The 15,680-nt window shown below is 49.0% G+C and overlaps 2 protein-coding genes across 4 annotated transcripts; one reads left to right on the top strand and one right to left on the bottom strand.

The window, feature by feature from the left end:
• The first annotated feature begins 9,998 nt into the window (after window positions 1-9,998).
• Window positions 9,999-11,725, top strand: LOC103978248 (dof zinc finger protein DOF1.4). Of its 2 annotated transcripts, XM_009393974.3 has the most exons (3): window positions 9,999-10,144; window positions 10,205-10,540; window positions 10,619-11,725. In XM_009393974.3, the coding sequence occupies exons 2-3, from the start codon at window positions 10,514-10,516 to the stop codon at window positions 11,384-11,386; spliced, it is 795 nt and encodes a 264-aa protein (XP_009392249.2). In that variant the 5' UTR covers window positions 9,999-10,144; window positions 10,205-10,513; the 3' UTR covers window positions 11,387-11,725. The 2 variants fall into 2 exon arrangements, with proteins under 2 accessions (XP_009392249.2, XP_009392248.2); XM_009393973.3 differs by having other exon boundaries at window positions 10,002-10,540.
• Window positions 11,726-12,297: 572 nt separating this feature from the next.
• On the bottom strand, window positions 12,298-15,469 carry LOC103978247 (E3 ubiquitin-protein ligase HAKAI homolog). 2 transcript variants are annotated; one of them, XM_009393970.3, is made up of 3 exons: window positions 15,110-15,469; window positions 14,841-14,899; window positions 12,298-13,733 (listed from the first exon to the last, which is right to left on the bottom strand). In XM_009393970.3, the coding sequence occupies exons 1-3, from the start codon at window positions 15,371-15,373 to the stop codon at window positions 12,542-12,544; spliced, it is 1,515 nt and encodes a 504-aa protein (XP_009392245.2). In that variant the 5' UTR covers window positions 15,374-15,469; the 3' UTR covers window positions 12,298-12,541. The 2 variants fall into 2 exon arrangements, with proteins under 2 accessions (XP_009392245.2, XP_018679586.2); XM_018824041.2 differs by having other exon boundaries at window positions 12,298-13,745.
• Between the last annotated feature and the right edge of the window lie 211 nt (window positions 15,470-15,680).

Genomic DNA, 15,680 nt, shown 5'->3' on the forward strand with positions numbered 1-15,680 from the left:
TGGTAAAGACTATGGAAACTTCAGATTTATGGTGAAGAGGGTATAACCATGTGTATTTGGTAAAGTAGTCTACAAAAATAACATAAAATCTGAATTTATCAAAGGAAGTGATTGGAGCGGGGCCCCAAACATCAGTATAAATAACCTTAAGGAGTTTAGAGCAAGATATAGAGGATTTTCCAAAGGGAAGTCTATGACTTTTATTACTTAAACAAGCATCACAATGAGTTATGATGTTATTGGTTGTAAGCGTAGGAAGAGAATAACGAGAAAGTAATTTTTGTTGAATAAAAGTTGAGGGATGACCAAGACGACAATGCCACACATCAGTTGGAGCTGCGATCGAAGAGTAGGTAGTGGGTTGGGTGATTTGTGGAATTGACGGTCACTCGTAAATGTTGTCTTTACTCTGGCCTCGGACCAAGGGTGCCCCCGTGCTCAAATCCTTGACAAGAAAGGAGTTAGGAAAGAATTCAATTGAGGTATGATTCTATTTGCAGAATTGAGAAATAGAAATAAGGTTTCGTTTGATGTGGGGGCACACAAAACATCATCTAACGTAAACGAAGTACTATGTGAATTAAGCATTGTAGAACCAGTATGAGTAATGGGGAGTCCGTTACCGTCACCGATGATGATGTCTTCGTTTCCGCCATAGTCGTTGTGGATGGACAAGTTTTGTAAATTAGAGGTGATGTGATGAGATGCGCCAGAATCCACAATCCAATTTTGATGACTAGTAGTCGAAGTAGCTGTAAGATTTGCACGAGGCTAATGCGACGGAGGAGGAAGTCTGGGTCGAGTTATACAGACTTTTGTAGAGTGGCCAACTTTGTCACATAGTTGGCAGACAACTCTTTGTTGATTTATGTGATCAAGATGCCAGGGTTGAGGATAATTGAAGTAGCTGCCTTGATGGTTGTAATTGAAATGTTGAGGAGGGGAGGTTTGTTTGGAGGCCACAAGTGTAGGCATGCTAGCCAAACCTTTGTTGATAGATTTGTTGTACTGGGTGCTCTTCTTCTTAGATTTCTGACTAACTTGAGCCATGATGGATAGTCCTGGCAACTTGTCCTCATGCTTGAGATATATCTCATAGTCAGTCAACTTGTCATAGAGTTCTTCAAATGATACTGACGAATCACGTGCGCGTATTACTGCTGCCAATTCCTTGTATTCGTCTCCTAGGCCATTGAGAATATGAACAGTAACTTCTTCATCACTGAGGGAATAACCTATCAAGGCCAAGTTATCAATGATAATCCTTATGTTATGTAAATAATCAGCAACAGTACTTCCCTCTTGTTTTATCGTTATGAGACCGAACATGAGACTAAGAATGTGAGTGCGGGAACGATTGGCTAGGGTGGTTTACAACTTGTACTAAGCTTCGGTAGCAATGTCATAAGAAAAAATGAGTGGGGCGAGGGATCCAGCGATCGAGGCTTGAATAGCTTGAAGGATGAGACGATCCTGGCGTAACCATAATTTGTGGTCCGGATTTGGTACTGGACTGGGTGCACTTGAGATGTTGAGCATTGCCGGTGGACAATGAAGGGAGCCGACATAGCCTAGAAGATCATAGCCAAATAGTAGATTAGAGAATTGAGCACGTCAGGATGCGTAGTTGCCACCTTTGGATAATTTGAAGGGAATGAGGGTTACTACATTTATGGAGATAAGGCTTGTATGTGGGAAAATACTGTGGTTCCCTATAGGAATAGTAATGGGAGCATCAGAGATAGATGATGAGGACATATGGAGGATATATACTAATATGTGGGAGCAACTAGAAGTCTGCAGTGAGACAATGATCAGGGAGGAAGAGGTGTTGGTGGCAAATGATGGCAAATGGGTTATGGGTTGTTGATCAATATTGATAATGATCAATATTGTGTAAAGCTGCAGATCTCTATGCAGTAGTGCTGCAGTCTCAGTGTAGCAGTTCTACAGTTGCAAGGTTGCGTCGGCTATGCTTCTGCAGGAAGAGGCAGAGGAAGGGCTATAGTAAAGAATATCACTGGCGCAGGGAGGAGAAGAGGGCGTGGCTTTGAGATGGAGTTGCGGTCCACGAGACAGTAGGAGAAGGAGCCGAGATTCGATGGAGTCTGGCGGGGAGATGGGTCTACTTGGCGACAACTCTGATACCTTGATAGAAATGAAATAGAAAGAAGAAGATTATATTGATTGATTGTATTTGAAATAGTACATAATATTCCATATTTATACATGTTTCGAGGGGAGAATTTTCCTCGATGAGGATTTTCCTTAACAGCTTTCTGATATGTTATCATGTAGTTGGGGAGATCTTGGTTGGGAAGATCTTGACTGTTATCAGGAAGAGCTACTTCTTCTTCGTCAATTGTACTCGGGGGTAGGGTTTTACTATTGGATGGACTTCCCAAACCATCGACAACGTCCCCCCATTGCTTTCTATCGGAGAGATAGCAAACATGAACCGGCTAAGGGGCATCTTGTCCTCTTCTCGAGCAATCAGGGAGATGACCGAGGAGTGGCTGGTCGAAGTGGGACTGAGCCCAGCCACTAGGGGTATGGTTATTCGAATATTATGGATCGTCCGCTTGCCCCGAGCTATCTGATCGATCGGACTTTTCCATGCAGAGATGGTGGATCTTCAGTCCGTGAAGAGGACGCCTCACGCCAAGGTGATCGCGCCACCATCTTGGGGTTCTCCGAAGGGCACCCCGAGGAGGGCGCCGGGGTCCTCGGAGGTGAGTTGCCCTCAGAAGAAGGCGAAGACTGTGGTTCGAAAGATGTCCGCAAGCTCGGTTGCTCGCGAGAGTGCTATCCTGTGGTCATCCGGGGCTGCTCCCTAAGGCGAAGGCTCGGGGATCGCGAAAGGAAAGGGGGTGGCCGGATCGTCCGACGATAACCCCTCAAAGAGGGCATCGGTGCACCCAAAGTCAAAGGCAAGCAGTACCAGGCCCTGAGCATGGCCGACCTTCCTTTTGGGGAGCCGAGAACCCCCTACATCCCTCGGTGGGCGAGCCTCAAGGCTGACAGTTGTATCTGGGCTGATGGGCCGACTGCCAAGGAGTTCATCCGGGGGGTGCTTCACCTAGCCATGGCCAGGGAGCTTTACTGCTCCTCCTTGGAGGTACTAGCGGATCGGGCGACCAAGTCATTGGTCTGGGTAAGTGGTGGCACTCCTTCTCTCTTTGATTCTTCCTTCTTTGCATGGGTCTTGACGTCAATTTTGGTGCAAGGCCAACACTGCACCATGGCGCTGATCGACCAGGTCCTCAACGTCAGGCAGGTGATGGAGCGCTAGTCGGATGTCTATGCTGCTCCTCACCTGAAGAACCTAGAGCTGAGGAGTGGATTTGGCCCGGAGGCCATGGTTGTAGCTGAGCAGCGCGCCTCGGCTTTAGACGAGGAGGTGAACCGTCTGAAGGCCGAGCTAGAGGAAAGTCGGTCCCGCATCCGGATGCTGGATGACGAGTTGCTGACCCTCTCCCACGACGTCGAGTCTGCCAGGTCTTCGACTTGGGCCGCCGAAGAGGTCCTGAAGGAGGAGCGGCTGGTGCTGCCCAAGAAGATCAAGGGGGCGATCGCTGAGTACAAGGTGTCCGCCGGGTTCGAGCGCAGCTTGGTGAGGTCGGGGCGGGTGGCATACGAGTTTGAGTATCAGGTGGCCTATGCTTGTTTTCGAGCGAGGTACCGGGACCTGGAATTGGAGTCGGACCCGTTTGTCGACCAATCGGAGGCTTAGAACGTTGACATGCCAGCAAGTGTCCCCTTTGATGACGGGCCCAAGACTCCTCCTCCAAACTAAGGACTTGTATTTGTCTTTTCTTTTGCTTTGGTCGGGTCAAATTTTGAAACTGTATTTCCCGATCACAACGTGTATTTCTTTTTCATCAATAAAGAAACTCTTGTTTTGGAACTCTGACTTGTCTTTTCTGGTTGTGGATGTGCATGCTCCTTAATAACATGTCTTTTCAGCACCTCGACTTACATCCTTTACGGGTAGAACTTCTTTAAATTCGTCACGTTTCACGTCCTTGGCAGAGGGTTTCCTTCCATAGTCTCGAATCGGTAGGTCCCTTCTCGGACCATGTCATAGACCCGATAGAGGCCTTCCTAGTTGGGCACGAGTTTTTCTCTCGCTCGGGTTGGGTCGCTCACCCCCACCTTTCGAAGGATGAGGTCCCTAACCTTGATCAGTCGTGGACGAACCTTGCGATTGTACATCTGAGCCGTAGCCTTTTTGTATGCTAAGGTACGTAGGTGTGCCTTGGCTCTTCTTTCTTCGAGGAGATCTAGGTTTGCTCGTAGGCCCTTCTCGGAGTCTTCTTGTTTGTAGTTGGAGGTGCGCAGGGTCGGGAACACCATCTCAGGTGGGAGGACCGCTTCGGTCCGGAACGCCAGGCTAAACGGAGACTCTCCCGAGGCGGTTTTGGGAGTAGTTCGCATCACTCATAGGACACTAGGGAGTTCATCCACCCAGGCTCCATGCATGCCCGAGACCCTCTTCTTGAGGCCCTCCAGAATCGCCCGATTCATTACTTCGGTCTGGCCATTAGTTTGGGGGTGTGCAACCAAGCTGAACTTCAATTGTATCCCATATGACTGGCAATAGGCCTTGAACTTAGCGTTGTTGAATTGAGCTCATTTATCGGTGATGATAGCCCTCGGGATCCCGAACCGGGTGATAATATTCTTCCATGTGAAGCTTTGAACTTGTTTCTCGGTGATGCAGGCTAAGGGTTTGGCTTCAACCCACTTTGTGAAGTAGTCGACCCCAACTATAAGGAAGCACCGTTATCCCAAAGCTGGAGGAAAAGGTCCGAGGAGATAAGTCCCCATTGGGCGAAGGGCCAGGCCACCTCCATCGGGGTAAGGGGGACTGCTAGCTGGTGTCGTAGTCGGGCATGCCTTTGACACTATTGGCACCGCTGCACGTATGAAATGGCATCTTGGCGCATGGTCGGCCAGTAGTACCCCTGCCTGAGAGTCTTGAAGGCCAAGGTTTGTCCCTCGATGTGCTCCCCACAAATCCCCTCGTGGAGTTCGGTGAGGACTATTTCAGTTTCTGGTGGCGCGAGGAAGCTCAAGAGAGGTTGAGAGAAAGCCCTGCGGTACAGCTTTCCACCGACCACGCAGTACCAAGCTTGGGTTTGCCTCAATCGTCTTGTGACCATCGGGTCGTTGGGCTTCGTCCCGTCCTTCTTGAAGCGAAGGATCTCTTCCATCCAGTTTGGTGAGACCTCTATTTCGGTGACCTCATGAGTTGGTATTGTTAGTACCATTACAGATTCAGTTGCTGGGATCGTTGCTAGGCTACGAGTGGAGGTCGATTTGGCCAACGCATCAGCCCATGTGTTCTGTGCTCGAGGTACTCTAGTGACAGAGAGGCGTTTGAAGCGATGGGTGAGCTACTTCTCTTTTGTCAGGTTGAAGTAGCACCTCGTACTTGGCCTCATTGTTGGTGGCTCGGAATTGTAATCGAAGCGATCTCTCATAGGTTTCTTCGGATAGGCCTTTGAGGATAAGTCTGACCCTGGCTACTTTGGTAGTGGACGAGCCATCCACATACAGGGTCCATGTGCTCTCATTGTTCTCCTGTCCAATAGCATGGTCTTCAGGAGTTAGCTCAGAGATGAAGTCAGCCAGTACTTGAGCTTTGATGGCGGTTCTAGGGGGGTACTGAATGTCGAATTCACCGAGCTCGACCGATCACCACATCATTCAACCCGATGCGTCGAATTTGGAAAGGATTTGCCGCAACGGTTGGTCAGTAATCACTTTGATTGTGTGAGCTTGGAAATATGGTCGTAGCTTTCGAGCTATCTTTATCAGTGCGAGGGTCAGCTTCTCAATTAGGGAATACCGTACCTCGGGCCCGACGAGGACGTAGCTGACATAATAGACAGGTTGTTATGTTGGTGGCTTTTCTCGAACTAATACCGAGCTGATCACCTGCGCCGAGACCACCAGGTAGAGACCGAGAGTTTCGCCCGGCTCGGGCGAGGCGAGTCAGGGCAAGCGAGCGAGGCATGCCTTTAACTTTTCGAAAGCTTCCTTGAATTCTAGGGTCCATGTGAAGTTGTTAGTCTATTGTAGAGCCCCGAAGAAGGGGAGGCACTTGTCGCCTGATCGTGACACGAACCTGCTGAGTGCCGCCAACTTCCCGCTAAGGCGCTACACCTCTTTAATCGAGCGGGGGGGATGCATCTTGGTTATGGCCCGAACCTTTTCCAGGTTGGCATCTATCCCTCTATAGTGGATGACGAAACTGAGGAATTTCCTCGAGCTAACCCTAAAGACGCACTTCATAGGATTCAGGCGCATGTTGAACCGTCTGAGCATTTGGAATGTCGCCGTCAGGTCGGCCAGGTGTGTGCTTGCAGTCTTGCTCTTCACGATCATGTCGTCCACATATACTTTCATGTTCCTCCCGAGCTGGTGCTTGAACAGCTTGTCGACCATTCTTTGGTAAGTCACCCCAGCGTTTTTTAGGCTGAAAGGCATTACTTTGTAGCAATGCACTCCTCTGCTAGTGATGAAGGTAGTGTTCTCTTGGTCTTGAGGTGCCATCCAGATTTGGTTGTAGCCTGAGAATGCATCCATAAACATAAAGAGTTCATAGCCTGTGGTGGCGTTGACTAGTTGATCTATCCTGGGAAGTGGATAGCAGTCTTTGGGGCATGCTTGGTTGAGATTGGTGTAGTCAACGCATATCCTCTAGCTTCTATTGGGTTTTTTAACGAGGACTACATTCGACAACCACCGAGAGTATTTCACCTCAGCAATAAATCCTGCCCCTTTAAGGCGGTCAACCTCATCGTCGATCGCCTTTTGTCGGTCGGGATCGAACTTCCTTGGCATTTGCTTCATCGGCCTAGCCTCGAGGTTGATGTTGAGTTGGTGATGGGTTACCCCTACGTCGATTCCGGGCATCTCCTTGGGGAACCATGCAAACACATTGGCATTTTCCCTCAGGAAATCCATGAGCTGGAGCTGATTTGCTTCAGGGAGTGTCATCCCGATTTTCACGATCAAATCGGGCCGATTCCTTTTCTGGGGTACATCGGTGAGTTGCTCGGGGGGCTCCAGCTGCATCGGTGTCACGGGTCCTTCGCAGGGATCCGGGACTTGACGGGGGCGTGACTTCTCTAGGAGAGTAACCGTTGTAAGATAGCATCGCCTTGACTCTCCCAGATTGCTTCGGGATTCCTCGATCCTTATTGAAGTTGGAAACTTGATGGCCCAGTGGTAGGTGGACACCACCGCTTTCAACTTATTGAGCGTTGGTCAACCAAGGATGATGTTGTAGGCCGAGGGTAGATCGACTACCATGAAGGTAGTCATTATCGTCTTTGCTCTCGGCTCTTCCTCGATGGTGACAGGGAGGATGGTGGTCACGAGCGGAGGGATAGAATCCCCCGTGAACCCAATGAGTGCTGACGCCATGGGGGTGAGGTCCTCTTTGGTCAAACCGAGCTTCTTAAAGGCATCGAGGTACAGCACATCGGTAGAGCTCATAGTGTCAACCATTACTCTTTTGACCAGAGCGTTGGCGATATGAATGGAGATCTCCAAAGTATTATCGTGATGGGAGCGCTCGACCTCTTCGGCTCCGAAAGTGATTTCAGGCTCGAGCTGGGATCAGGGACGTTTCTCGACCGGGCTCCGGGCGTAGGCTTTCCTCATCGTTGAGCTGTTGCCGACCGCTACCGGTCCTCTAGAGATGATGTCGATCTGTCTTTCAACGGGTCTCCTAGGGCGTAGAGTTGCTTCCTGGGGTTCCTTGAGATAGCGCCCGAGGTGACCTCTTTGGATCAGGTCCTCGATTTGATTCTGGAGGTCATGGTAGTCTTTCGTGTTATGGCCATAGTCTCGGTGGAACCTGCAATATTTGGACCGGTCTTTGTGAGTAGCTTTCATGGGGTTGGGCTATCGCAAGAGGCCCTTCTCCCTGATTTGGAGGAAGATCTCAGTACTAGATGGGTTCAGAGGGAGAGGCAGGGGCCTCAGGAGCAGTAGCTCTTGTCGGTCGGGCCTCCGGCGGGGTTGCACCGGGGCTACTAAGGTCGTTCCTCGGGATTGTTCTGCCCTTGGCCTCTTTCCGTCCATGCGCTTTCCCACCACCAAAGCTTCGGTGGCAATGTACTGGTTGGTGCGCTGGAGCATCTCGGGGATGGTTGATGATGACTTCTTGATCAATGACTAGAAGAACATTGAAGGCTTCAAACCCATCAGAAATGCCTGCATGATTAAAGAGGTATGAGCGTTCGGGAATCCCTGGATTTTGGTAGCGAAACGTGCCACAAATTAAGAGAGTGACTCATCTTTGCATTGGGACAACGTGAGCAAGGTGGCCATGGAAGGCATGGGTCGCACGCTGGTGAGGAAATTTTGCTCAAACTCCCTTGCGAGCTGGTCGAAACATAAGACCGAGGACGAGCGCAACCGGTTGAACCATGCTCGTGTCGGTCCCTTGAAGGTGGTCGGGAATGCCCGACACATCAGGGCATCGGAGGTGCCATAGAGGGCCATCTAAGCCTGAAACGCGACGAAGTGCTCTGCGGGATCGGAGCCGCCATCGTACGTCTCCAATGTCAGTAGCCTGAAGTTGAGGGGTACACGCTTGTCCTGTATTTCTTGAGTAAAAGGGGATCCGCCCTAGCTGCCTTCGCCCGACTCCCCCCACAACTTTTGGAACTAGCGCTAGAACTCATCCAGACATTGGTTGACCCGGGACAACTGGATCCTGAATGAGTCATCTGCCGAGTCGGACAATATGGTGTCAGGCTCGGAGTGGGGTGGAGTGATTCGGCAGGGTGCAGTTATGCTCGGCTCGAGCAGACCTCTCGGGTCCATCATCTACTCTTGAGCTTCTCCCGTCCTGACTTGCTCCCTGCTCGGCCTTTGCCATGTCAAGTCGGTCAGGGGAGCCGCTAGCCACACGATCTAGGGAATGAGTGGGATCCGTGGTAAGTCCGGGGGGCGATAGCCCTGGGTCATTGAATAGGCGCCAGTAGCGATCTGGCGTCGAGGCCGGGATCGCCCCGTTAGAGGGGTGACCGACCGGTGGTTCTCTTTCGAGGAGAGCTCCTGCGGGATGCTCCTACGACATGGTCCTCCTTCTAGCGCCAAAAATGAGCAAGCAACAGCTTGGGTATATTTCAGATTAGGATACTGTTTAAAGAAAATAAAATAAGATGTATCGATTAAAAATTACCTAAAATATGAATATTTTCTAGAAAAATCGCTCATCAAAAGTGCTTTTAATTTAAAAAAATCTAAAATAACCCTCAAAAGTTTTCCCATCAAAATTTTTCGCTCATTCTTTTATCAATTTTCAATTATTACAATGTTTTCACTTAGCTTGTTTACAATATTTTTCAATAATATTTATAATATTTTATTAATATACTAAAAATACTATAATTTGACATCATATGCTTCTTTGATTGTCGTCACTGGTAGACAATATATTGTGATACTATATTTATATTCTTGCGGTTAATTTGATTAAGATTGAGAGTCTATTTAGATATATAAATTTTTTAATTATGACGATCAAAACATGGATGAAAATTTATAAGAATATCTTGGATTTTTTTTTATTTAGGAATACTATTTGAAAAAATAAAATAAAAATATTGATTAAAAACCCAAAATATAAATATTTTTTAAAGAAATCACTCGTGTCTATATATATATATATATCATCTCATCGTGTGATAGTAGTGCAGAGGAAGATTAGGTGTAGCGTCGCGACACGTAGTTCTGGTGGCGACAGTGACGGGCGCAGACCAGCTCGGTCCATCCTCGTCATCGTCGTCTTCTTTCCTTCTCCAATACTAGACAGCGCCCACCGTCCCACTCACCTCCCTCCACCGACCAAACTTTGGTCTCTGTCTTATCTGTCGCCCACTCGCCCCCGTTGGCAACCCCTGCACCTCGATCGACCGTCCGTCGTACTACCCACTTGGGATTCTCCCCGTCCTTATCACCCCAACCCCCCATCCCTCGTCCTCCTCCGTCTTCCACCCCCTCCCTCTCTCTCTCTCTCTCTAATGCCCGGGAGTCCGGCAGTCTCTCAGGAATCTTAGTCATTGCTGTGACACCAAATACGTGTTGCTTCTTCATAAAGAATTGGTTTGCTTTAGAAGTAAGCTACCACTCTCTCTTTCTTCTTTATCTCGCCTCCCATTTATACAACTTGCCGCAGGCATTAAAAAGGTTCGTAGCTTCCAACGCTGGAGAAGACGCACAGCTCTTTGATCTCTCTACGCCACCAAACAATCCCACATTTAAAGCACACGAATTAACGTCAGCTGCAGCTGCAGGAAAGGACAGGGATCAGCGGCGATTCCACGCTCTGTAGGCCAATTTATTATCTCATCCCAAATCCGACATGCCCTCAGCTTCTGTTCGCTCTCCCAACCCTGGTTCTGTGCTCTGCCAATCCCTGCTGCCCATTCTTCCTCTTTCCACTCTCCCCCTCTTTCCATATCGGTAGTTCTTGCAATCAAGTAGCATGGGAGAGCGCTTGAACTGCGCACAGGTGTGATTCTGCTTTCGTGTTGATTGGTCATGGTCTGTTGTACTTGCGATCTCAATCTGAGTTTTATTCGTCTTCAAGGGAGTGAATATGGTTAACGGGAGAAACCAGCAGCAGGAGAAACCGACGCATGAGGCGACGGCCGCAGCGGCGCTTAGATGCCCGCGCTGCGACTCCGCCAACACCAAGTTCTGCTACTACAATAACTACAGCAAGCTGCAGCCGCGGCACTACTGCCGGGCTTGTCGCAGGCATTGGACCGAAGGCGGCACGCTCCGCAACGTGCCCGTCGGCGGCAGCCGCAAGAAGAAGCGCCCCCGGACCGCTCGAACCGCAGCCGATGGTACAGCAGACGATCACGGAAACGGAAGCGCCATCAGCAGCAACTACAAGATACCAGAGTCGGAGGACAGCCATAGCAGCAGCGGTTTCACCGACACATCCGACCAGGTGATCCTCCCTCGGCCAACACCGTCGTTGCCAACATCACAGCACGAGGACAGTCATGGCACTGGCGAAATAAGCATGGTGGAGTCATGGGCGATGTCCGATCCTCCAGTCCCGACGGAGTATCATGGCGCTGCTCCTGAAGAGCCGGACATCTTGGGCTCTTATCACGAGACCGGCCACCTCTTCTCTTCATTCTCTTCGCCATCCTGTTCATCTTCCTTGTACGATTACGCAGGGCAGTACTCCTTTCCTGCTGATGAAGGCCTCTTTGCAATGGAGATCTCGACAACGAACCCACCGGCGAGCAACCTGAGCCACTGGGACGACATCATCGACCTCGTCAACCTCGAACTCAAGCCGCCAGCATCCGACCGCGTCGATCACACTTTGAGTTACTGAGGTATTTGCGGCATTCCTGCTCCTTGTTAGTGGATGTTGTTCCCTGGAGGTGGACGGACAATGAGGAGGACACCAATGGATCATTTGGCTGCAATGATCGCTGAGTTGATCATTATGAGCTTCTCCATCTTTGGCTCACAATTCCATTGCTTGGTGGTTGCAGTAGAGACTACCAAGATGCCATCTATGCAGCTGCAGTAAGAAGACAAAACCATTCCAAAGATATGTGTTTTGAGTTCTCGCCCACTTCTTATAAATCATCCGAATATTTTCAGTGAGATTTCTGAGATTTATTGGAACATTTCAAAGCCAAAAGAGTAGGAATCATGACGTTGCATATATTTAATTTACAGATGTGTGGTTTTTGGCTTAATCCAGCTCGTATGGCTCTATCTATGCACATGACTCACATCGTATAGCTCTATCTATGCACATGACTCACATCGAAAAATCAAAGGAGCTTGCTTATGAACCGAGCTGCGGAGAGTAAATCTCACATCGTATAGCTCTATCTATGCACACAACAACTGCAGTTTTGGAGATGAACCCTTCCAGTGTGATTAATTGGATGCACTGATGAACTATGTCATCTACAGGAACGAATTAGATACAGGTCACCGAATCAAATGTAGATACCAAATTGTCATTAGCTAACCATGCATCACAACTAGAAGATAAAAGGATCACTAAAGCAACACAGGCAAACGAGAAGAGCATGATCATGCAAACCAAATCAAAGTTGTTCTGTCATTCAATAGAAGTGAGCCGCAATTCAAAGGTGTGCAATGGTAGGTTGTTGCGGTTGACATGAATCATCGTGATACCTCCGGGAACATAATCCACAAAGTTGAACAACAACAGAAAGAGCACACAGCTTTAAGCATTTTGAGCATCCCACGAGGGGCAGAGAATTGAACCATAAACTTAGGCATTTGAACAAAGCACTGAATAAAGCATTCCTTTTTAACATCACAAGCATTATGCAGGAAAAAGACATTCAACTGCACAAAACACTAATTAAGGACCGGGGATGGCGTCACAATGATACAAAGCACATATAACAAAAGCAAAGACCATGTGTTAAAGAAACACAACAACATGGTTTTAAGCCAAGTACTATTACGGACAATTGGCAAAACCATGACCATAATCCTACTAACCATAGCGCTGGCCCTCTTGGTTTGCAGTGCAGAAACTGGAGAAATTTCCTGCATTAAGCTGCTGAGACATGGGCAGAGGCAGTGGAGGTGGAGGTGGCGGTGGAAGTGACGCTTGCAATGCTCCTGGCTGTGGCAGCTGAGCCAAAACACCCTTGTTATCACTATTAACAGCTGAAACACCCTGGAGCTGTGATTCCTGACCAATTTGAGAATGATTCAGCAGCCATCCTCCAGCAAGCTGACTGCCATCACCTTGCAAGGACTGAATTCTTCCCTGAGAATCAGTCAGATTCATGTATGCTTCTGGAAGCCCTTGAGTTAACATGAAGGGTCGGTCCAAGGGTACAACCATCTGGCCAGCGCCCCATGGGCGTGGAACACTGCCTGCAAAACTTGCTATCCCTGCTGGAGCAGGAGAATATCCCAATACTGACCCCTGTGCTGGCCCACCTGCTGGCATCAGTTCTGGGCGTGGAATTTCATAGGGAGCACTGTAATATTGCTGAGAGCCTTCTGCAGAAAGAGGATAGCTAAATGTTGCAGGGGGAACTACGGCCTGGTTGGCATTCAGAGGTAATTGATAGTTCGGTGGCAAAGGTGGTTGCAGTGGTGGGTAATCTGAGAATGAAGATTGTGAAGGATTCCCTGCGTGTTTCTCAGAGAGCAACTGGTCAGAGACTTGCTGATTCGGATGACCAGACTGGCTCATAAAGCTTTGGGGTTGATTGATCCAGCTGTTGGGATTGTCAAAGCCTTGAGGTGGGTTATTGTCTGCCTGCACATCACCTGGCTGGCGCTGGTGGGGGCTCTGAAATGGCACTGGCTTCAAATTCGGTGGCACCATGGAGGGTGGATGATCACTAGACTGATGACGATAAGCCCTTTCATCACGATCCTGTTGCTGGGAATTTGTACCGGGCGAGAAGCCTGACTTTGGAGGAGCACGTGCAGTGGATATCTCTTGCAGAAATGATTGCTTATGAGTGTCTGTAGATGAGGCTCTAGCCTCCTCCTCAGTGCTACCTTCCTTCTTGGTATTGGATTGAAGAAGATTGGGATGAGTTTCATGGATATGAGATTCGAACTCTGATTTTTTAAGAAACGACTTAAGACAATGGGGAGCTGCACATATAAAAATGCCCTCCATCATTTTAATAGATTGGATCTTCTGGATACGTTCATCGCAGCTGCAAAAGACACTGAATATCAAGAATTTACAACAAATTGAATTATACTAAATTCCAAGAATGCTCTTGATATAACTAGAAAACTGCATTAAATAGAGCTTAATGACCAGAAAAAAAATCCATGTAGTCAACCCATATGGTTAAGATATTACATCTTTTTCTTATTGTTGTTGATGAGGGTAACAATTGCGATAAGACTCGCGTGACATCAGCCACACCAGGTGACGCATCATGCCTCTGTTGACCTGATGAGGCACCCGGTCAAAGCGGACCGGAACACCTACCAAGGCACATTAACACACTACTCAGGCTCGGTCCCTCACGCCACGCCAACGGCAATGTCAGACGCTACCAGAAGTACGATCCTGCTCCCTGCGGGCAGACACATCATGCAACGATAATTCTTACTATAAAAACCCTCACGCTCTGAGGAAAAAAAGAGGGACAACTTAGCAAAAGAAACCCCCTTCACCATCCGCTAACTTGATCGTCGGAGGGGTCGGGCCGAGCACCCCGACCCGACCTTTGTGCAGGTGCGAAGGCAAAGGTCTCCCACTAAACGCCCAGGCGAGGAGTCCCTTCCCGGAGGAAACGGCGACCCCGTCCCAATCGGACCACCGTAATCGGCCACCTCATCAGTCTCGAGGAACGTCCCAGGGAGATCCCCCATCATCCGGACCCGAACCAAGCCGCGTCGGCCCCGAGGCCATGGCTTAAAGTTGTTTACACTAACGGCTGTTGCTGTATTTTTATCGATGAAGTCAATATAGACTGGACATTAGTTTAGTATATATGTTTTCAGTCAGCAGGTAATGATGCCAACAACCAGGAAAAATCCGTGCACAAAAAGGCATTGTAGCCATACTTCTTATGGCGGATTGTTAGCTCTGATCATGCAAACAATAAACAGAGATAATTATATGCATAGAAAGTTCAGTATCGAGCGACAAAATGGATTGGGAACAAAAGAAAGCCTCTCCAACCATAATGCCTCTATGAAAGAGTCGAATTTCTAAGTTCTGATAAATAGATTGAGCATATCTCCGGGTTAATCGGTGAACTGCAATAATGAGATTCTTAAATGAAATAAAGTTGAAGAGATCTTACAGGTAGCAGCTAGCATCACTTCTTGCACATGTCAAACAGAAAGCATGTTCACAGGGCACCTGCAAACATGTCAGAAGGGTTACAACATGGCATGAAACCAAATGGCAAATCAAGTGCCAATGCGATTAACTAGCAATTTGCAATGTACTACATCTATTCCTCCCTTATCAGGATACAGACTCCCCCATAGCTAAACACTGCTCTTTCCTCGACCAAAAGAGAAAAAAAAAGGAAGAAACACAAGGGAAGGGGGATAAGGGGATTCGTACCAGGCGGCCGTACAGAGCGATCGGGAAGTCACAACGAACGCAGAAGTGGACCCGCTCGCCGAGGTTGCGCCGGGAGCGGCGGCCGACGGTCCGGACAGCGGCGGCGGAGGAGGTGACCGCGCCGAGGCTCTTGGCCACGGGGAGGTCGGCGATGACGAGGTGGTCGGGGCAAGCGACCGTCACCGTCTCCGCCGGCGGGGGAGGCTTCGCCGCCGCTCCGCCTCCGTCCCCCGCCGATCCCTTGCTCAGTCGGATCTGCAGCATCGCCCTCTGTCCGCCTCGCTCTCCTCCTCCCTCGCGATTTCGGCCCTTCGGATTTGGGGCTTATGCGGCCCCCGTCTAGGTCTCTCCGTGAACCTTTGCACGTGAAGGACACGCGTGATAGAGCGTTGCAATGGACAAGCTACGCCTGTACAGAATCGTATTCCGTTTCGTAACAACGGCTCGTACTGCGTATGCTCCCGTACAGAAGATCTAACGGTCGAGATTTGATTCGATGCGGTGCGTCCCACGAAGAAATTAGCCGAACAATGTTACTACTAAATCGTCATATTGATGTGGCTTTCGTGAT

The sequence above is a fragment of the Musa acuminata genome, chromosome BXJ2-3, assembly GCF_036884655.1.
Source record: "Musa acuminata AAA Group cultivar baxijiao chromosome BXJ2-3, Cavendish_Baxijiao_AAA, whole genome shotgun sequence".
In the NCBI taxonomy this organism is placed as follows: domain Eukaryota; kingdom Viridiplantae; phylum Streptophyta; class Magnoliopsida; order Zingiberales; family Musaceae; genus Musa; species Musa acuminata.

Coding starts and splice junctions, on each gene's coding strand:
- LOC103978248 (XM_009393974.3), top strand. CDS start 10,514: ATGGGAGAGCGCTTGAACTGCGCACAG. Junction 10,541..10,618: donor AGCGCTTGAACTGCGCACAG/GTGTGATTCTGC, acceptor TTCGTCTTCAAG/GGAGTGAATATGGTTAACGG.
- LOC103978247 (XM_018824041.2), bottom strand. CDS start 15,373: ATGCTGCAGATCCGACTGAGCAAGGGATCGGCGGGGGACGGAGGCGGA. Junction 14,900..15,109: donor TCGCTCTGTACGGCCGCCTG/GTACGAATCCCC, acceptor ACATGTTTGCAG/GTGCCCTGTGAACATGCTTT. Junction 13,746..14,840: donor AGTGATGCTAGCTGCTACCT/GTAAGATCTCTT, acceptor CTTGATATTCAG/TGTCTTTTGCAGCTGCGATG.